The 22,305-nt window shown below is 43.5% G+C and overlaps 1 protein-coding gene across 10 annotated transcripts in view; it reads left to right on the top strand.

Moving 5' to 3' along the window:
• Positions 1 to 22,305, top strand: part of RCC1 (regulator of chromosome condensation 1) — a 30,474-nt gene that overhangs the window by 4,673 nt on the left and 3,496 nt on the right. Inside the window, exons 2-8 of one of the 10 annotated variants that reach the window (XM_077150602.1) lie at positions 4,572 to 4,709; positions 19,082 to 19,163; positions 19,776 to 19,883; positions 20,604 to 20,791; positions 20,940 to 21,119; positions 21,928 to 22,024; positions 22,126 to 22,248. In XM_077150602.1, coding sequence (XP_077006717.1) covers positions 19,091 to 19,163; positions 19,776 to 19,883; positions 20,604 to 20,791; positions 20,940 to 21,119; positions 21,928 to 22,024; positions 22,126 to 22,248 — 769 coding nt within the window. In that variant the 5' untranslated portion in view covers positions 4,572 to 4,709; positions 19,082 to 19,090. Of the gene's footprint in view, positions 1 to 4,571; positions 4,710 to 5,962; positions 6,081 to 6,474; positions 7,079 to 19,081; positions 19,164 to 19,775; positions 19,884 to 20,603; positions 20,792 to 20,939; positions 21,120 to 21,927; positions 22,025 to 22,125; positions 22,249 to 22,305 lie in introns of those variants that run through there. The other 9 variants (XR_013171135.1, XM_077150597.1, XM_077150596.1 and 6 more) reach the window with 9 other exon arrangements.

Here is a 22,305-nt window from a genome sequence, read left to right as displayed (position 1 = left end):
CTACTGGAACACAGCTCTACATTTTCAGTCAGTTCCCTCAAGTCTCTCCACCACATCTTGACTAACAAGGTGATATCTACTTAATGCATAAGAATAACCTCCAGGATACCTCTTGACTCTGGAATCTCTCAGCCATTGACAATTTGTCTCATTTCTATTTTCCCCCTTTTGGTCAAGAAGGTTTTCTCAATCCCTTGATGCTGAGTCTCAGCTCATTCTAGGGGTTTTCTCAATCCCTTGATGCTGAGTCTCAGCTCATTCCAGGATTTCTGTCCCATGTTGCCAGGAAGGTCCACACCCTTGGGAGTCATGTCCCACATAGACAGGGGGAGGGTGGTGAGTTTGCTTGTTGTGTTGGCTGGAGAGAGAGGCCACATCTGAGCAACAAAAGAGATTCTCTTGGGGGTGACTCTTAGGCCTAAAAGTGATTCCCTCTTAAGCAAGCCCAGCTTGAGTGGGTAGAGACACATCTCTATGGAAACCAACTAATCAAAAGTTACCACCCACAATTGGGTGGGTCTCATCTCAATGAGAATAATCAAAATGCTCAGACCCAGCAGTATTAAATGAGGATTAAAGTACATGGCTCTTCTGGGGTACACAACAGATTCAAACTGGCACCCTGGTATTTATATTTATCCAAGTCATTATCTTGACTGGAGATCTTGATTTCTTCATGTGGCTTCAGTCAGTTTAGTGGCCTTTCCTTTCAACCTACAGAATTCCCTTTAGTACTTCTTAAAGGTTGGTCTAGTAGGTGATAGACACCCTCAGCTTTTATTTATCTGGGAATATCTTAATCCCTTCTCAGTTTTGCCAGGTACAGAATTTCTGGTTGGTGATTTTTTGCTTTCAGCACTTTAAATGTGTTTTCACATTGCCTTCTTGTCTCCATGATTTCTGATGAGAAATTGGCATTTAATCTTATTGAGGTTCCCTTGTACATGACACATTGCTTCTCTCTTGAGGCTTTCAGAATTCTCTGTCTTTGGCATTTAACAGTTTGATTATATTATGCCACAGTGTGGATCTATGTGGTTTTTTTTTTTTTTTTCTATTTGGAGTTTGTCAAGCCTCATGTGCATATTCGTATCTTTCACTAAATTTGAGTTTTAACCATTATTTCTTTGAATATTTTCTCTGCTCCTTTCTTTTTTCTGGATTCTCACAACGCATATATTGATATGTTTGATGGTGTCTGGCAGATCCTTAGGTTCTATTCACTTTTCTTCATTCTTTTCTTCTTTCTGCTTTTCACACTAGATTTCAACTGTCTCATATTCATATTCACTGATTCTTTAAGGCTAGCTCCAATCTCCTGTTGAATTCCTCTAGAAATTTTAAATTTCTGCTACTGTGGTATTCAGCTCTGTTTAGTTCCTTTCAGAATGTCCATCTCTATATTGATATTCTCTTTCTATTCCTCTGTCACTTTCTTGATTTCCTTTAGTTCCTTGTCCATGTTTTCCTTTACCTTTTTGAGCATATTTAAGATCATTTCTTAAAAGTCTTTGTCTGGTGTGTCTCAGGTCTGGCCCTCCCCACTGACAGTTTCTTATGCTTTAATATTCTCTTTTGTCTGAGCTATTCCTTCCTGGTTTTTTTTTTTTTTTTTTGGTATGTTTTGTAATCTTTTATTGAAACCTAGACATTTGGACATTTTAATGTGTTATCACTGAAATGTAGACTCATAAGACAAGACATCTGTTACTTACACTTATATCCATCTAGTGTTATGACAGAACTTTCCTTAAATGCCAAAAGCTTAATCAAAAAAGTCGGGGGGGGGGGGGACAATTTTCCCACTCTTTGCCAAATGACCTGGGAGAGTGCCCTCCTTCAAATCTTATCCATACAGAGTTTCAAAAATAGCTCCAGGCCAGAGCATAGGGGTCTCTCTTGTTCTTTCTGCTCATATGTTTGGTCTTGAGTACGCACATTGGACCCTAGAAATTCCCCCGTTTACATGGATACAAATGCCCCCTCTCACCTAGGAAGCAGTTTCTTCCTGGTCTCAGGCACTACATTGCATGTTCAACTGCCAGCACGCTTACCCCAGGCAGCAAAACTTGACTGTTCTCCCACAACATTCTGTAAGAGAGCTCTGTGAGCTGCCTTCTACACAAAGGCATGTTCTGGGGCAACAAGTCCTTCATACCACCACCAGACAGATTTGACCAGACATTCAAATTCCCAGTATATGTACAATAGTTACTCTATTCGCTCTAGAAATGGGACTAGGCTGGAGGAGGGACCAGCCAAGGGCCCTAAGATCTTGGCATTTGTAAGTGTCCTTTTTCTTTTCTTTTCTTTCTTTTATTTTTTTCATAGCATAGGCAGGTACCAGGAATCGAACCTGGGTCTCCGGCATGACAGGCGAGAACCCTGCCACTGAGCCACTGTGGCCCACCCACTTTTTCTTGATTCAGTCAATGCCCGCCCTCTTATTGCAGTCTTAAAATTGTTCTCTAGAACTTTGAGAAAGATGTTTTTGCCTTCTTGCTCTTTGTTCATAGCTTCTGTGAGGGCCAAAGCCCTGAAGCTTCCCATCCTGCCATCTTGATTGGTGCCATGATCCAGATTATTATTTTTTAAAAGTTTTAAATTATAAGAAAAACACTTGTTTACCCATTTAGTTACATTTCCAGTGTTCTTCATTCCTTTATGTAGTTCCAGTATTCCACTAGGTATCATTTTCCTTTTACTCAAAGGACTTCCTTTAATATTTCTTTTTCTAGGGGCAGCTGGTGCTGAATTCTTTCAGTTTTTATATGTCTGAAAATAATTTTATTTTACTTATTATTTTTTATTTTTATTCTGGTAACTTATTTATAACTTAAAATTTCCCATTTTAATCACTTTCAAGTAAGTATACAGTTCAGTGGTGTAATTTCACTCACAATGTTATGCTACCATCACCATCATCCCTTACCAGACCTCTCCTTTTTGAAAGATAATATTGCTGGATATACTTTACTGACTACACTAATACACTTGCTGGGATCCTTTAACAATATCGCTCCACTGTCTTCCTGCTTACATTGTTCGTAACAAGATATCTGATGTCATCCTTGTCTTTTTATCTCTATTGAACAAGTGTTTTTTTTTTCTGACTACTTTTAACATTCTCTATCATTTGGAGCAATTTGATTATGATATGGCTTGGTGTATACCTCTTGTTCATTGTGCTTGGGGTTCATGGAAGCTATTTGGATCTCTAGTTTTATAGTTTTCATCAAATTTGGACTTTTTTAAGGCATTTATTCAAAATATATTTTATCTCCCCTCCTTTCTTTCAGAGCCTCCAATTACACATATATAAAGCTACTTGAAGTTATCTCATAGCTCCATAATTGTTCATTTTTTTTTAATTCTATTTTTCCTGTATTTCATTTTGGGTACTTTCTATTGCCATGGCTTCAAGCTCACGAATGATTTCTTTTGCAATGTCTAATCTACTAATGGGTTTATCAGTGTATCTGTCATGTGAGACATTACAGTGTTCATGTCAAGAAGTATACTTGAGTCTTATATATGTATTTGTTTACCTTTTTGACCATATGGATTACAGTTATAACTTTTAATGTCCTTCACTTCTAATTCTATCATCTGTGTCAGTTCTGGTTTGGGTTCAATTGGTTGATTGTTCTTATTATGGGTTAAATTGAATAAGTAAAATAAAACAATGACAGGGTGCAAAAAAATAAAATCAATATTTGGATTGAGAGGAAAATGGATCAGTTGGAGACTTCACCAAGTGGATACTAAATTAGAACTTAAAATAGAACAAGTATTCATTTAGGCAGGAAGGAAGACTCTCTGGTAAGAAGAATAGCTCAGATAAACATAAGAAAGTAGGAATGCGCGTGGCTATCTTCAGAATACAGTGCAGAGGGTAAGAACAGCTTGGGGCTCCAAGCACAGCACTAAAAAAATCCTTGTTGAATTGGACTGAGCATTTAAAGATTTCTAAGCGGGGCATTCTCACAGAAAGTCAATTGAGGGAGACTAACTTGGGATCTAGGTGGAATGACATGATGGGTAAGAGATGAGAAATGGGAGCAGAAGCAAGGAGGCTGATCCTTTAACCCAGAAAAGAAGAAATAGAAATATGAAAAGGAAAGGAAGGAATTAGGAAAGAACTTAAGGTTTTGAACAGAGAAGCTTAACCTTGGCAGGAAGGAGAAAGATGGGGGAGGAAGCCCAGATCCATGGAAAAGTAATGAGTTTTACTTTGGACCCCGAGTTTAAGGTGTTGAATCTTTTGTAGAGATTGAGGATGCCAACTTGGACTAGAAATCAGAAGCAGCCCAGAGGCACTACCCTCAGTGCAAAGGTGATAGCTTAGCCCTAAAAAGTTCCAGTCCACTTGAGTGCTGGTCTGCACATGTGTGCTAACCTCAGAAAACCTTAGTTAACCTATTTGAAACTCAGTTTTCTCATTTACCACTGTCATGAGTTTTTTGTGAGAAACAAAGAAGCTAATGGACATGGAATCTTTCCATGGTTAACAAAGGAAAGGGTTTTACAAAATAGGTGATGGTGATGATTATTTTTATTATTGCATTAAGCCATGTGGATGAGTAAGATCTTGGAGGAAGACAGCAGAAAGGGAAGATCAGACATCCCAGTGTTTAAACCTGGTGAAACTGCACAGTATCTCGTCCAAAAGAGAATTCCACAATGGAGGCAGAGGTAAACTTGAAAAGGTAAGAGACCCGAAGATAGGGGAGTGCTTTGTGCATGGGCTTTGCATAATAGAAGAAATTCAATAAGTAAGTAAACATTCACAGGAAGTGTCCCTCTAGAGCTTGGGTGATAGGGTGATTTTCAGTCAGAATCCACATGCAATGGAAAAAATACCCTTCTGCAGAAGTCACTGCTCTTACTTGAGAACCTCTTGGATGCAATCAAATGGGCTGAGGGGGTCGGTCACCTGAGGGGGTTTGAACTGAAATCCTGAACTGTTTTGTATTCATCCTCAAGAAAGTGTGTTTACAGGGAGGGTAGTCTGCTTGACATCTATTTTCCAACTCTAGCTCTTAGCCAGAATTCACACCCTTATTTTCTTTCTTATCCTGTATCCCTCACTAGTCTTGCTCCCCCAAACTCTTGGCTCCTCTTTCTCCCAAGGCCATTCTCCAGATTGATCATTCTAAAACAAAAAATCTGATCATGTCACTTTTCTGCTCAAATCTCTCCCCATTGCCTCGGGACAGAGGCTGTTCTCCTTAGATACACAAGACCTGCATCCATGATCTGACTCTATGGCTCTGGTTCTCTCTCCTGCCATTTCCAGGGGTACCCTCTACTCCTGCCAGATGTACTTGGCAGTTTCCCATAACCACTCTGGGCTCTCATTGCTCCTTGTCATTGCAAGTGTTTCTCCTTCTAGGATGTCCTAGATTTAACTTGAAAGCCTTTCCTAAGCTTCAGTCTGAGTCATATGTCCCTGTACTCCTGGGAGTACAGTGTCACTGTACCTATTGTTGGTAATAGTCTGATTTCTTATCTTTCTCCTATAAATACCTTTTTAAAATATTATTAATTTTATTAGAGCAGTTTTAGGTTTACAGAAAAATTATTCAGAAAGTACAGTTCCCACATAACCCCCCCAGTTTTCCCTATTACTAATATTTTGCATTAGTATGGAATCTTTGTTACAACTGATGAAACAATGTTATTATATTATTAACTATCGTCCATAGTTTATTTTAGGTTCACGATAAAGACCTTCTTGAGTACAGGGAAGTATCTTCTTTCTCTATATAGTCCCTCTCGCACCAGAACAAACAAACCCTGATTTCATGTAATCTTTCCGGTTGTCAGTCCACTTGTCCTAATTTGGTTCTATGAAAATACAGTTGCCAAACTACACAATCACTACGCCGGGGCTAGGTGAGAGCCTAGCCAGTGAGCGCGCCACCTGCACTTCCCGGGGCGGTCGCCAGGGGCCGCCGGCCTCTTTGTTTTCCTTTCTCGCCCGGGTCGGGGCCGGAGGCCTGCAGAGCGCATGCTCTGGGGCAGTTCGCGGCCGGGCCGAAGAGCCGTGGAGTTCCTTGTGGCTCCTCCGCACCAAGGTAGGTAGCGCCCATGACCCGCGGTGGGTCCTGACGGAAGGTTGCGGGTGAAGCGGCCACCGCCGGAGCACCGGCTAGTCCCGCGGCCGACGGGAGCCGTTTCCCGCGCGCGCTCGCGTCCCACGGCGCCGGCCCACGTGAAGCCGGGCGGCCGGAAGGTGCGGGCGCGCGCGACCCGGGCCCCGCGGGGCCGCGAGAGGGAACCGACTCACCTGAGCGAGCGACGCGCGGCCACTCTGCAGCCGCGGCTCTCACGTCTGCCCCGTGGCGGCCACGCGGGCGGGAGATTCAAACGGGCCGAGCGCGGCGGGCCGGCCAGTCGGGCGGCCGGGCGGCTTGCGCTTGGCTGCGGCGCGCCGGCGTCGATGTTGTCCCCCGCCCGCTGTGCGAAGCCCCGCGGGCTGCGGCTAGGGCCGGGGCGGGGACCCGGTTGGGGCCAAAGCCCTGGCGAGGGCCGCGTTTCCGGGACGGAGAAAGTGATTTCTGCCTGCATTGTTCGGGAGAAAGTGGTTTGCAGAGCTGGGAAGGAATCCCGCCCGGGAGAGGATCCGCGGTAGAAACTCGAGGGTAGGCGGGGGATGGGGAGTCCGCTGCCGAGAAACAGACCTCAGCGTCATCAGGCACCAAGACGACGACTGTTGCGATCGGTTGAGAGACGTGCTGTGAAGTCAGCATCAACTCTGTCAACCCTGTATTTACTGGCGGTCTACTCTGCCGTTGTTGCGGAGCTGGGGCCCAACGATGAGAGGGGCCTATGTGGCCCTTATGGAGTTCGTGGTCTCCTTGGGGAGACTTCAGGTGGGTCCACGGTCCAATGTGATCCCTGAAGTATGCCCCTGGAGTGCGGTGAGCCCCTGCCGGCAAGTCCTTCATTTATCAGATATTAACTATTCCAGCCAAGCGTGACTGAACACTAGCAGAAGTTAAGTATGGAGTGTGACGGGAACACTGAGAGAGACACCCAACCCTGCCTAGGAGGGTCAGGGATGGCTTTCCAGGTGAGGTGACTTTTGAACGGGGTTTGGAAGGAACAGTGAGTGAGCGAGGAGACTGGGGGTGGAGGGGTCAGGGTGGGCCAGGCAGGGGCACAGCACATGTGTGAAAGTATAGGGGAGCGTTGGGATCAGGGATGCCGCAGCGTTTACAGTCTGACCAGAGCAAGGGTGCAAAGAGGGGAGTAACAAAATAATACAATTGGGGAAGGTGACAGGGTTCCAGGGCAGGACCAAGGAACACTGAGTTGGGGTGGAGGAAGCAGGGCAGATTTCCCTGGAGAAGGGCATCTGAGTGGAGTGAGAAGATGCACATTCCATAAACAGGAATCCTGTTCTGTTCAGCTTTGCAGTTTCCTAGTTGGGTGCCCCTGGAGCCTTAGCTTCCTTATCTGTAAAATGAAGGTAAGTGGCATTTAGTGAGGGTTGTTAATACCCTATAATTTCCATAAGGCAGTTGTTCTAAGCATCTGGTAGAAGCTGTGTCCCCTTTCCCCAGAAAAGTTGACCCAGTCATATCTCTGCACTCTGCATACGGGAGGGGGAGGCCTCAGCTGAAGACATATGCACTTCAGAGTGCTGCTGGGTGCATAGGAGTAGCTCAGCAAATGTTTGTTGAGGAATGAGCCCCTCTCCTCTCTTCCCTCCAGGGACCTTTCACACAAAGAGGTTCTTTAGTCTCTGAGTGGCAAACAAGTATTGTCTACCTCTTGGCCTGGGGGAGGAAGGGGACAGCTGCTGTGGCCAAAGAGGGCTCTGTGTCCCTTTGTAGAAATGAGGCTGTGGTGAGGTCGTAGGGGGTCGAAGCAGGAACGCAACATACCAGGAAGACTGTCTAGTCTGGTATCCTTCCCTCTTCATTCCGCACTGGAGGAAACCAAGGCCCAAGAGGAGAAGAGGGTGGGGTGGGGTGGGGTGGGGTGGTTCTGGTCCTGGTAGGGAGTAGTGTAGACCCCTGGGATTTTGTCCCACCTTTCTGTGGCCTGGGCCATCACTGTCCACCCCTGTCCCTAAGTCTTGGCTTCCTTATCTGTAAAATGTGATTACACCTACTTCAGAGAGCAGGTGTAAACATTCTAACAGAGGGTGGTACAATATAGGTGCCTATTAGTGACTTTTAATTATTTCTGACTGAGTCTTGCTCTTCTCCCAGATCATAATGTCCTTGAATATGGAAGCTATGTTTTTTTCTGAGGGAATTGGGAGGATGATAGAAGACGGCTCCTTATTCCCAGCTCACGAACTTTCAGTTTAGTTAAGTGAACACACCCAGAACAATCAGAGCACGAGTCTACTGAAAGGACTATTTTGTGCAGCTAGAAGATATGCAGGGGGCCAGCGGGTGCCTGCTATCCCTGGCCCTGCCTCATGATTGCCCATGACAGCCTCATGCAGTGTCTAGATTCCTCCATTTTAGAGATGAAGGAACTGAGGCTCAAAGAGAACTCAGGTCTGTCCTAGTCCACAACCAGTGCTCTCCAGCCACCACAGTTCGGAGTCGGACCCGTTGTCCTTCCCCACTGTTTCATCTCATCCTTCACTCCACCATGGTCTACTCTCTCGGGCCCTCACTGCCTCGTATTTCCTCTCTGATCTCTCCACCCTCTCCCTCTCAGCTGACTTTTGCTCTTTGCTCCTTGTTGTGTTTGGCCAAGTTCTGCTCAGAGGGTGATCCTCTGGATGCCTGCCCAGGCTGCCATGGCCCCTTGCCTGGGTCATGTCCTGTCTTTGGCTGAACTTTTATTTTTTTCAATCACTTAAACATACCTGAAGGTATAAGAATGGTGGTTCAGTGGTAGAATGCTTGCCTGCCATGTGGGCGACCCGGATTCGATTCCTGGCCCACGCACCAAAACAAACAAACAAAAACAACAATAAGACATACCTGAGTTCCTGTCCTGGCTCTCATTCACTGGCTGCTTGAACTTAAGCAAGTAAATTCACCTCTCTGAGCTTCAGTTCCCTTGACTGAAATGGGAGTGATAGAACCTTCTTCGGCTCATTGTAAGATGTAAAGGGTCGTTGCATACGGAAGATAGGAAACAATGGTATGGTGGATAGACGTATAAATTAAAGTAATTATGATTGAAAGTTTTTTTTCTGGAAAGAACTAGTTTAGCATGGGGGAGGATCATTATAGGTTTACTGAGGAGGTAGCGACGAGCCATGAGAACTTCCAGGGGATAAGGAATGGGAAGGGCATTTAAGGTATAGAGTGTGGTATAGAGAGAATAGCAAGCAGTCTAGTGTGGTGTATTCAGCAGAGAGACTATGGGAAGAGAAGGGAGGATGTGGCAGGTCAAGGATGAGCCCAAAGTTATGTTAGTGCTGGATCTTGGAGGTCTTTAGTACCAGGTTAAGAAATTCAGGCTTTGTATTCGAGGCAGGAGGAACCACTAAGGATTCTGGGCAGAGAAGCAGCTTGTTTCAGGGCTGAAGTTTGGAATGACTTAGATAATGGGACCAGGGTGAAGGAGTGGGAAAGGGAAGCAGGAAGACCAGAGGAGCCTAATGTTTCTTTTTGGGGAGTAGTGTTTGAGAAACAGTTCCCACTCCGACTGAGACTGGCAGAGTATTGGGGGAAGTGGGGAACAAGCAGGCTCTTATAACACTCAAGGGCTCTGGAGTCCCACCAGCTTGGTTCAAATCTTGGCTTCCTCTTTAATCTTGGGCAAAATACTTCATATTTCTAAGCCTCAGTTTCCTGATCTGTAAAATGAGATCACTGTGGCCAGCTTGCCAGCTGTCTCACAGCACTTCGACTGAAAAAAAGGATCTGGTGACTCCACCCAGACCTGTCATTCCACAGATTCTCCATCTCACTAAATGGCAGTCTGCCATCTACCTAATCATTTAGGTCATTTAAAGCCTGGAGTCTTTGGGGATGAAACAGTTATTCTTGATTTCCTCCCTCTCCCTACTAATACATCAGCAATTTGAGTCTATTTCTTTGTTTGTTTGTTTGCTTTTTTTTGGGCGGGGGGGGGGGTGCATGGTCTGGGAATCAAACCCGGGCCTCCCACATGAAAGGCCGGCATTCTAACCACTAAACTACCCATGCACCTTGAGTCTGTTTTTTTTTTTTTAAAGAGAGAGGGAGGAAGGGAAGGAAAGACAGAGAGAAGGAAGGAAGGATGGAAGGAAGAAAGGGAAACATCTTTAAACATTTTCTTGTTTTATTATGTTTTGTTTGTTTGTTTGTTTTTTACATGGGCTGGGGCCGGGAATCGAACCGAGGTCCTCCGGCATGGCAGGCAAGCACTCTTGCCCGCTGAGCCACCGCGGCCCGCCCTTGAGTCTGTTTCTTATGTTGATCTCTTTTGTCTACTTTTCTTCATTGCCTCAAACCAAATCAATTCAATGTCATTTCTCACTTGAATGCCTGCAACACCATACTAAAATGTTTGCCTGCTTCCAGTCCATTCCATTTTCTTCACATTAGCCAGAGGTCTTTTTTTATTTTTTAAATTTTTATTGATAAAACAATGTACAAGCACATACATTCTTTTTTTATGATCACATAGTTGTATATTCATAATCATGATCATTTCTTAGAACATTTCCATCAATTCAGAAAAAGAAGACAGAAAAAAATTCATGCATACCATACCCCATACCCCTCCCTTTCATTAATCAGTAGCATTTCAATCTACTAAATTTATCTTAACATTTGTTCCCCCTATTATTTATTTATTTTTAATCCATATATTCTACTCGTCTGTCAATAAGGTAAGATAAAAGGAGTATCAGACACAAGGTTTTCACATTCACACAGTTACACTGCGAAAGCTATATCATTATACAATCATCTTCAAGAAACATGGCTACTGGAACACAGCTCTACATTTTTAGGCAGTTCCCTCCAGCCTCTCCATTACACTTTAACTAAACAGGTGATATCTGTTTAATGTGTAAGAATGACCTCCAGGATAACCTCTTGACTCTGTTTGGAATCTCTCAGCCATTGACACTTTATTTATTTATTTTCTTAATTAATTTTTTTATTTTTATTTATTAATTTATTAATTAAAAAATAAACAAAATAAAACAACATACATAATCAGTAATTCACAATATCATCACTTAGTTGCATATTCATCATTTCTTAGAACATTTGCATTAATTCAGAAAAAGAAAAAGACAATAGAAAAAGAAAGAAAACGAACACAGGAAAGAAAAAAAAAAGATTATACCTACCATACCCCTTACCCCTCACTTTCATTGATCACTAGCATTTCAAACTAAATTTATTTTAGCATTTGTTCCCTCTATTATTTATTTTTATTCCATATGTTCTACTCCTTTGTTGACAAGGTAGATAAAAGGAGCATCAGACACAAGGTTTTCACCATCACACAGTCACATTGTGACAGCTGTATCATTATTCAATCATCCTCAACAAACATGGCTACTGGAACACAGCTCTACATTTTCAGGTAGTTTGCTCCAGCCTCTCCATTACATCTTGAATAACAAGATGATATCTACTTGATGCATAAGAATAACCTCCAGGATAACCTCTTAACTCTGTTTGGAATCTCTCAGCCATTGACACTTTGTCTCATTTCCCTCTTCCCCCTTTTGGTCGAGAAAGTTTTTTCAATCCCTTGATGCTAAGTCTCAGCTCATTCTAGGGTTTTTCTCAATCCCTTGATGCTGAGTCTCAGCTCATTCCAGGATCCCCGTCCCACATTGCCAGGAAGGTCCACACCCCTGGGAGTCATGTCCCACGCAGAGAGGGGGAGGGTGGTGAGACTGCTCATTGTGTTGGCTGGAGAGAGAGGCCACATCTGAGCAACAAAAGAGGCTCTCTTGGGGGTGACTCTTAGGCCTAAATTTTAAGTAGACTTGACCTATCCTTTGTGGGGTTAAGTTTCATATGAACAAACCCCAAGACTGGGGGCTCAGCTTATAGCTTTGGTTGTCCACACTGCTTGTGGGAATATCAAGAATTCAACTTGGGGAAGTTGAATTTCTCCCCATTCTCACCACTCCCCAAAGGGGGCTTTGCAGATACTTTTCCACTCACTGATTAAATCACTCTGGGATTCATCGGGGCATCACTGGACAAACCAGCAAAATCTCATGTCCTACCTGAGATTCCAAGTATTTATGGCATTCAATCAAACTATCTACATGTTATATTAGGGAAATGCACTAGTCAAAATATAAATTTTGTAACAAACATTTTTTGCTTTAGTCTCACACAGAAGGTGACATTTTAAAATATTAATTACCATCTCTTTTCAGTATCCTGCAATAATGACATTCCTTTATTCTTCCTCATGCAAAAACATTTTAAAAATTGTACCTTGTACATTTCACTATTATTATACACTCTAGGCATTCCTAGATTATACCATCTCATTCTTTATCGTCTATCTTTCCTTCTGATTTCATTGTGCCTCCACCCTCTGTCATTCTCACATTCAGCTTCATTCAGTTATTGTATTACAGTTAGGTAATATTGTACTATCCACTTCTGAATTTTTATGATTGGTCCTGTTGCACAGTCTGTATCCCTTCAGCTTCAAATACCCAAATATCTACCCTATTTCTATCTCCTGATGGACTCTGTTACCAACTGAAATTCTCCAAGTTCATTTGCTAATGTCAGTTCATATCAGTGAGAGCATACAGTATTTGTTCTTTTGTTTCTGGCTAATCTCACTCAGCATAATGTCCTTAGGTCCATCCATGTTGTTACATACTTCATAACTTTTTCATAATTTTTTTTCTTACAGCTGCATAATATCCCATCATATGTATATACCACAGCTTGTTTAGCCACTTGTCTATTGATGGACATTTGGGCTGTTTTCATCTCTTGGCAATTGTAAATAATGCTGCCTTAAGCATTGGTGTGCAAATGTCCTTTTGTGTTCTTGCCCTCATGTCCTCTGAGTAGACACCTAGCAGTGGTATTGCTGCCTAGCAGTGGTATTGCTGGGTCATATGGCACTTCTATACTTAGCTCTGAAGAACCGCCACACTAACTTCCATAGCAGTTGTACCATTTGACATTTCCACCAACAGTGGATAAGTGTACCTCTTTCTCCACATCCTCTCCAGCACTTGTCGTTTTCTGTTTTATTGATAATGGCCATTCTGGTGGGTGTGAGATGATATCTCATTGTGATTTTGATTTGCATTTCCCTAATAGCCAGGGAAGTTGAGCATCTTTTCATGTGCCTTTTGGCATTTGTATTTCCTCTTCTGAAGAGTGTCCGTTCGTGTCTTTTGCCCATCTTGTAATTGGGTTGTCTGTCTTTTTGTTGTTGAGTTAAACAATCAATCTCTTTATATATTCTGGATACTAGACCTTTATCTGATATATTGTTTCCAAATATTGTCTCCCATTGTGTAGGCAGTCTTTTTACTTTCTTGATGAAGATCTTTGATGCACAAAGTATTTAATTTTGAGGAGTTCCCATTTATTTATTTATTCAATGCTCATCCTTTGGTGTAAGGTCTAGGAAACCACCTTCTATTATAAGACTTATAAGATATTTCCCTACATCTTCTTCTAAAATTTTTATGGTCTTAGATCTAATGTTTAGGTCTTTGATCCCTTTTGAGTTAATTTTTGTATAGGGTGTGAGATATGGATCCTCTTTCATTCTTTTGCATGTGGATATCCAGTTCTCTAGGCACCATTTATTGAAGAGATTGTTCTGTCCTAGGTGAGTTGGCTTGACTGCCTTATCAAAGATCAGTTGTCCATAGATGAGAGGGTCTATCTCTGAACACTATATCTGAACACTCTATTTGATTCCATTGGTCAGTATATCTATCTTTATGCCAGTACCATGCTGTTTTAACCACTGTAGCTTCATAATACACCTTAAAGTCAGGTAGTGTGAGACCTCCGACTTCATTTTTCTTTCTCAGGATATTTTTAGCTATTCGGGGCACCCTGCCTTTCCAGATAATTTGGGTTTTGGTTTTTTTGTTTCTGAAAAGTAAGTTTTGGGGTATTACGTAAGTTTGATTGGTATTACATTGAATCTGTAAATCAATTTAGGTAGAACTGACATCTTAACTATATTTAGTCTTCCAATCCATGAACATGATATGCCCTTCCATCTATTTAGGTCTTCTGTGATTTCTTTTAACAATTTCTTGTCATTTTCTTTGTATAGGTCTTTTGTCTCTTTAGTTAAATTTATTCCTAAATATTTTATTCTTTTGGTTGCAATTGTAAATGGAATTCTTTTCTTGATTTCCCCCTCAGATTGTTCATTACTAGTGTATACAAACACTACAGATTTTTGAGTGCTGATCTTGTAACCTGCCACTTTGCTGTACTGATTTATTAGCGCTAGTAGTTTTGCTGAGGATTTTGGGGGGGTTTCGACATATAGTATCATATCATCTGCAAACAGTAAGTTTTACTTCTTTTCCAATTTTGATGCCCTGTATTTCTTTTTCTTGTCTAATTGATCTGGCTAAAAGTTCCAACACCATGTTCAATAACAGTGGTGATAATGGACATCCTTGTCTCGTTCCTGATCTTGGGAAAGTTTTCAGTTTTTCCCCATTGAGGATGGTGTTAGCTGTGGGTTTTTCATATATTCCCTTTATCATGTTGAGGAAGTCCCCTTCTATTTTTATCCTTTGAAGTGTTTTCAACAAGAAAGGATGTTGAATTTTGTCAGATGCCTTTTCTGCATCAATCAGGATGATCATGCAGTTTTTCTGCTTTGATTTGTTGATATGGTGCATTACCTTAATTGATTTTCTTATGTTGAACCATTCTTGCATACCTGGGATGAATCCTACTTGGTCATGGCATATAATTCTTTTTAATGTGCTGCTGGATTCAATTTGCAAGAATTTTGTTGAGGATTTTTGCATCTATATTCATTACAGAGATTGGTCTGTAGTTTTCTTTTCTTGTAATATCTTTGTCTGGCTTTGGTATGAGGGTGATGTTGGCTTCATAGAATGAGTTAGGTAGCCTTCCCTCCTCTTCAATTTTTGAAGAGTTTGAGCAGGACTGGTACTAATTCTTTCTGGAATGTTTGGTAAAATTCACATGTGAAGCCATCTAGTCCTGGACTTTTCTTTTGGGGGAACTTCTTCATGATTGATTCAATTTCTTTACTTGTGATTTGTTTTTTGAGGTCGTCTATTTCTTCTCGAGTCAGTGTTGGTTGTTCATGCCTTTCTAGGAAGTTGTCCATTTCATCTACATTGTCGAGTTTATTAGCATAAAGTTGTTCATAGTATCCTCTCATTACTTCCTTTATTTCTGTGGCGTCAGTGGTTATGTCTCCTCTTCCATTTCTGATTTTATTTATTTGCATCCTCTCCCTTTTTGTCAACCTGGCTAATGGCCCATCAATCTTATTGATTTTCTCATAGAACCAACTTCTGGTTTTGTTGATTTTCTCAATAGTTTTCATGTTCTCAATTTCATTTATTTCTCTCTAATCTTCAATATTTCTTCCCTTTTGCTTGTTTTGGGGGTTAATTTGCTATTCTTTCTCTAGTTCTTCCAAGTGGACAGTTAATTCCTTGGTTTTTGCTCTTCTTTTTTTTTTTGACATAGGCATTTAGGGCCATAAATTTCCCTCTTAGCACTGCCTTTGCTGTATCCCATTAATTTTGATATGTTGTATTTTCATTTTCCTCAAGATATGTACTGATTTCTCTTGTAATTTCTTCCTTGTTTAAGACTTTGTTGTTGATCCTCCATATATTTGTGAATTTTCTGGCACTCTGCCTATTATTTGCTTCCAACTTCATTTCTTTGTGATCTGAGAAAGTGTTTTGGATGATTTCAATCTTTTTAAATTTATTGAGACTTGCTTTGTGACTCAGCATATGGTCTGTCCTTGAGGATGATCCATGAGCACTTGAAAAAAAGGTGTATCCTGCTGTTGTGAGATGTAATGTTCTATATACGTATGTTTAATCTAGTTCATTTATTGTATTATTCAAATTCTCTATTTCTTTATTGATCCTCTGTCTAGATGTTCTGTCCATTGATGAGAGTGGGGAATTGAAGTCTCCAACTGTTATGGTAGATGTGTCTGTTTCTCTTTTCAGTGTTTGCCTCATGTATTTTGGAGCATTCAGCCAGAGGTCTTTTAAAAATGCAAATCTGATGAAGACGTATTCCTGCTTACCACTTTTCAGTGGTTTCCCCCACAAACTTTGCACAATCTGGCCCCTGCCCATCTCTTGCCACTCAAGTGATTGCTCTCCAGCTCCAGTGGATTCCCAGATTCCCTACACTGTTTCCTAGAGTGCTTTTCTCCTGCCTTTCCTGCTGGCTTATATTTCAGATCTTTGCTTTAGCTCAGCCTCCCTGATCACTCTCCTTCCCTATTCCAGGTTCTCTCATTTCCTTGCTTAGCCTTCATACAGCACCATCTGTGATAATTTTGTCTTTTATCATTTTTTTTTGTCTAAGAGTATTAACTCCGTGAGCACAGGAAAAATGTTAGTCTTTGTTCCTTGTTGCACCCCCTGGCCCAAAGCCAAGCAGTGGTAATTGGCACTCAAATACTTGTGAAATGAATGAATATATGCTGCCATTTATTGAGTATTTACTGCACAAAGTGCTTTATAAACAGTATTCCATTCAGTCTTGACAACAGCACTAAGAAGTGGCCATCACATCTCCTTTTACAGATTAAGACACAGCTCAGAGAGGTTTAAGGACTCTGGCCAGCCAGTCCTTAAACAGCTCTAGAAGGTGACTCCATCTCCCTGTGCTCCCAAAGAATGTGGGAAGAGGTCTCAAAAAAGGTGGTGGGGCAGGCCACGGTAGCTTAGCAGGTAGAGTTCTCGCCTGCCATGCCAGAGACCTGGTTTCGATTCCCGGTGCCTGCCCATGTGGAAAAAAAAAAAAGTGGTAGGAGGGGGAAAAGTTCCTCGCCTAGAAGAATAAAAAATAAAAGTGGTTTGAAGCTCAGTGCCACCACCTCACCAGAGTCAGAACTGGGCCAGTCCCAAACTTGTACAATTCACCCTGCAAGAGCTGGATCTGTACAGGTTCAACAAGATTCCAGGCCTTTGGACACTTCCCCATCTCTGGTACCTTGTCCTCCTTCAAAACAGTCAGCAGAAAAGTACCTGGTGATACCAGGGCCATTGGCCTTATGTTCACATACCATGGAGTGGGGAACTGGAGAGGCTGAGGCCCCAGGACCTAATGGAAAAAAAGAAATGGTGGGATGGCTGGTTAGGTCCACAGCTGAGTTGAAGAAAGGTTCTTGGGGTTCTTGTTGCATTTGTAGCCTTGGGAGGAATCTCTTTCCTTTATTAGCCCTTGGTTGCCTCATCTATAAAATGGAGAATAGGTAGATTAGATTAGATCTGTGGTTCCCAAACAGGACTGTGCATGAGAATTACCTGGGGCAGGGTGCAGATGTTATAACAACACTGATAGCATTGACTTATTGTATGCCTGCTATGTACTTTTACAGTATTAGCTCATTTAATTCTTTTAACTCCCTACACATTTAATCCTGTGTGTCACAAAGGTGTAAGTAAGTACTATTTTCCCCATTTTAATGATGAAATAACTGACTCACAAGAGATTAAGTAGCTTTGCCCATGAAAGTAGCAGCACCCAGATTCTGGCTCCAGAGGCAGCACTCTTGCTACCACAAGCTATACCCCCTCTGAATCTGGACAGCTGCTAAGTGCCCCATCCCCAACAATCCCATTCTAGAGAATTCACAGTCCAGGGATTAGGAGCCCCAGGGTTAGACAATTTAATGTCTTTCATGCCCCTGAAAACCAGGGCTGAAAAGATATATTCTCAGGCAGTGCGACAGTGACTCAGTGGCAAAATTCTCTCCTGCCATGCCGGAGAGACTCAGGTTTGATTCCTGGTGCCTGCCCGTGCCCCCCCCCCCCCCAAAAAAAAGGATTTATTCTCAGAGCTGCTTGTTAGGGGGAAGAAGGGGTCTGGATGCGATTTTAGCTGAACTGGAATCTGTGGAGCTGGAGCAACTCCTTTCCAGCAACCTGGGGAAGACATCAAGGCCTTGGGGAGGCAGCGGTCAGAGGAGGGGAAGGGCTCAGGGCTTTGTGTTTCAGCTGCTCTGGATTTTCAAGGTTCAGCCTTGAAGCCCATAGATGATTTTCCCCCTTTTGTGTAATATGTGATGATTGTATGTATGTGTGTTTATTTTCCACCTCTTATTGGACCATTTAGGAAAGCTAGGCTCTTCCCAGGAGTGGCACTTCTGGATCAAAGGGCACAAATGGTCTGGTTTGGTTTTATTTAATGAAAATAGCTGCTGCTGCATCTTTTCTTTTCCCCTTTTTTCTTTTAATCTGATTAGAACAGTAATGTATTGCCAAAATTAGTGCTTACTCAGAATTGGGAGTGATAAGGGATACTTCATTTATGGTTGTTCTTCAGTGTTTTCATTTTTTATGCTAAACTGAAAACTAAAAAAATCAAATGTAATATCCTTGTTAAATGTCTTAGATGATATAGGAAAGTGCAAGGGAAAAAGTAAAAGTTAACTAACCATAATTCCATTCTTGGAGGTTACAAATTCTCAGTGTGAATGTATTTTCTTCCAAACGTTTTTCTATGACTTATTTTCGCATGTACATGTGTATGTATTTTTTTTTCCAAAAAGGGATGACAGGCTCTTTTCCAGTATGCCTGTTTTACTTAGCAGTGGTGAAGATCTTCCTATTGAATGAATACATCTCTAAAAGCATCATTTTAACGGCTTCATGAACGTACCACATATTATCTAGCCAGTCTCCAATTGAGCACATGAATTTTTTTCATTTTTTATTGCTTTTGTTTTTCTTTAAATGTTATGAGGAATGCAACAGAGAATATTCGTGGAGCTGTATCATCATGTGCATCTATTATTCTGTTCTTGGGATAAATTCCAGGAATTGCTGGGCAATTCCACTTACCTTTTTATAGGATTTTTAATACATATTGCCTGATTAGAGCAAGAAAATATTTGCCAATGCTGACATGGAGTGTTTGGCTAGTTTGTTTTGTTTTGTTTTTTTCAGAACGAGAACATGCCACCCAAGCGTGTAGCTAAGAAAAGGTCATCCCCAGAAGATGCCATCCCCATAAGCAAGAAAGTGAAGAGTAAGTTGTTCTTGGCCTCTGACTGAGGCAGCTGCCTGGGAACCTAGGTGCAGGTGGCCTTTGGAAGCCCTCAGGATCTGGGACCGGGCTCCTTCCTCCCTGACACTTAAAGCTTTCAGGCCTAGGATATCTAGGGACCTCTCCCAGATAGAACCGTCCCCTAAAGGTCATTGAGTCCATCCTCTGGGAATCACAAGGGGCAGAGACTTGCCTCAAAGCATCGAAACAGTACTGGCAAGCACTGGAGCCTATGACTTCACCCCAGGCCAAAGGCATTATGGTTAGGACTAGGGACTTCCAGACCTGGGTTCAACACCTGGTTCTGTCACTTTCTAGCTGTGTAATTTTAGGCAAGTCACTTAACCTCGCTGAGCCTAATTACCCCGTTCATAAAATGGCGGCAAGAGCAGCACTAACCTTACAGACGACGTCTTCTGAGGATTAAATCAGATAATGTCCTCATAATATATTACCCCACGAGGGAGGAAGCTGTGTTGTTTTTTTTTCCTGAGACCTTGGAGAGGAGAGGGGAGGAAAGAAACTTGCCCCCAGTTTGGGGTGGTGGGTAGGGTGAACCTGCTGCACGCTCAGGCAGCCGCCTGTCTTTTGCAGACCCTCGTAACTCGGCAACAAGGGCCTCCGCCTCCCGCCGCGTTCCCGGCGCCCGCTCCTGCCGAGGTGCCTGCAGCCCGAGCCCTCCTAAGCAGAAAACCCGACCAGGTGGCTCCCTGCCCAGCTTAGCCTCCGCGCAGCCGCAACCCTGCAGTCATGGCCACACCCTCAGGGCGAGGGGCTGGACGCCATTGGCTGTCCGGGGACCTTGGCCAGGCGGTCTTCATTGGCTAGCAGAAGGCCCTGTGCCTCCCACCGATTGGCCAGAGGCTCTCCATAAATTGCTCTTTACTCCTCAGCTACCAGTTTCCTGTCCAAATAGGGGCGGGGGCACTCAGTTCTACGTGAATATGTTCAGGAGTTGACAGTCCAGCGGGGGACTGACGGAGTGCTAGTATGGAGGCTGTGATCTGTGCCCTGACTCGTGTTCTCCTCTGGTTTCAGTGCAAACTCTACTCTTTGTTAGCTGTGTGATCCTGGGCAGGTTAGCAATCAGGAAAGGGTGGCTGTCTCCTAACCAAGAATTTACAAGTCAGGAACATTATCTTGTGTTCTCACTGTCCTCTCCCCCTCCCTAAGATTCATTTCACAATATTGAGCATTCCCTTGTTTCCATTACCTCCTCTCACATTAATAATCTGCTCAGTTTTAATCCTGTCAAAAACCCTCTGAGGCAGGTACTTTATTATCCATTTCACAAATGAGAAAACTTAGGCCAGAAAGGTCTGTGGTAGATCCAGGCCTTGAACCCAGGTCTGTGTGATCGCAGGGGCCAGGCAGCGACCTCTCCTGTCATCACACATTCAGGGAGTACCTTCTTTGCCCTAGTCTCACACAGGTCCCACAGCACAGAACCAGGCCTGGTGCTGACACTGGGGCAGGGCGACGTGGGCCAGTTGGGGTTAGGTGAGAATGTGATGGAGAGGAAGAAGCCAGCCCTGGTGCCCATTCCAGAGGACATTGTACAGGCTGAGGCTGGAGGAATGCACACCGTGTGTCTAAGCAAGAGCGGCCAGGTAGGTTGTGGTGGGACAGGATTGGGCAGGGCCTTGGGTAGGGGATGCGGTCAGGGCAGGAGCTCTGTGGAGGTGAAGCTGTCCAGCCAAGCAGGGAACGGCCTAAGAGAGGCCAGACATTACATTAATGGGGGCATCCTGGGCACAGGTCTACTCCTTCGGCTGCAATGATGAGGGTGCTCTGGGAAGGGACACATCAGTGGAAGGCTCGGAGATGGTCCCTGGAAAAGTGGACCTGCAGGAGAAGGTGGTACAGGTGTCAGCAGGAGACAGTCACACAGCGGCCCTCACCGAGGATGGCCGTGTCTTCCTCTGGGGCTCCTTCCGGGTAAGGCTGGGTCTAGAAGATTGGTGGGATGCCAAAGATAACCCACCTCCACACCCCCGTTGTACTTAACTGGTGGGGGAATTGGGTCCCAGATGCAGCTCTCTGGAATCCTCATTCAGGCCAGTAATGCCAACTGTTGCTTCCTTGATTCTGGTGTTAAGAAGTGGGTCCTTAGGGAAGGGATGAGTCAAGAATGTCTTAGGGCTGAGGCTGATTCAGGAAGCAGGCTGATCCAAGAAGTCTGCTCACATCACCTATCTCTCTGCTGGCAGCTTCTCCCTTCCCCTCCCAGTCCCCTTCCACACTTCCCAAGTTGGGGGGGGTTATCTCATTTCAAGTTTCCAAGGCGAGGGAGTAGAGTATAAAAAGCACGTTCAACATTCAGCATTAAAATTGTTTGATCCTTTGGTATTTAATCTATTTCAGAATGTCAACAAATTGGAATCTGATGCGGTTTTTCTAGTTCACAAAAAGGGGGCTATTTTAAAACTTCTAATGGAAAATTTCAAACACATATGAAAATCAGAATACTATATTAAACCCCTTACTCCCCACACAGCCTCAACAGTTACCAACTCGTGATCAGACTTGCTTCTTTTCTAATTCTTTCCACTCCCCAATTCTTTTGTTATTTTAAGGCAAATCCCAGGCCACATATGATTTCATTCATAAGCATTTCAGTATGTGGTCTGGCTCCTCATCCCCCTTCCCATCCCACTGCTGCCTTTCACCAGACAGCTCTGTTCCTGGGTCTGGCTGGTACGGGGCAGGCAGGACTGGCTGATGAGTGCTCTGCCCCTCCCTTCAGGACAATAATGGTGTGATTGGGCTCTTGGAGCCCATGAAGAAGAGCATGGTGCCTGTGCAAGTACAGCTGGACGTGTCCGTGATGAAGGTGGCCTCCGGTGAGTTTACGTACTGGAGTTGGGAAACCCTGATCTGAGGCTAGCCCAACCATGGCCCTTACAGACAAGCCCTAAGGCCCCCACCCTCCTCTCATCCTCAGGAAATGATCACTTGGTAATGCTGACCACTAATGGCGACCTCTATACCTTGGGCTGTGGAGAGCAGGGCCAGCTGGGCCGTGTGCCTGAATTATTCGCCAACCGTGGTGGCCGGCACGGCCTTGGTAGGTAACTGGTATCTCTGGCAGGGCACCGTGGCAAGCCACCTCCCAGTGAGGGAC

This window comes from Tamandua tetradactyla, chromosome 2 (assembly GCF_023851605.1).
Source record: "Tamandua tetradactyla isolate mTamTet1 chromosome 2, mTamTet1.pri, whole genome shotgun sequence".
NCBI lineage: Eukaryota > Metazoa > Chordata > Mammalia > Pilosa > Myrmecophagidae > Tamandua > Tamandua tetradactyla.
Note: the sequence above shows the minus strand (reverse complement) of the source record. Positions and strands in the feature narration are given on the sequence as shown.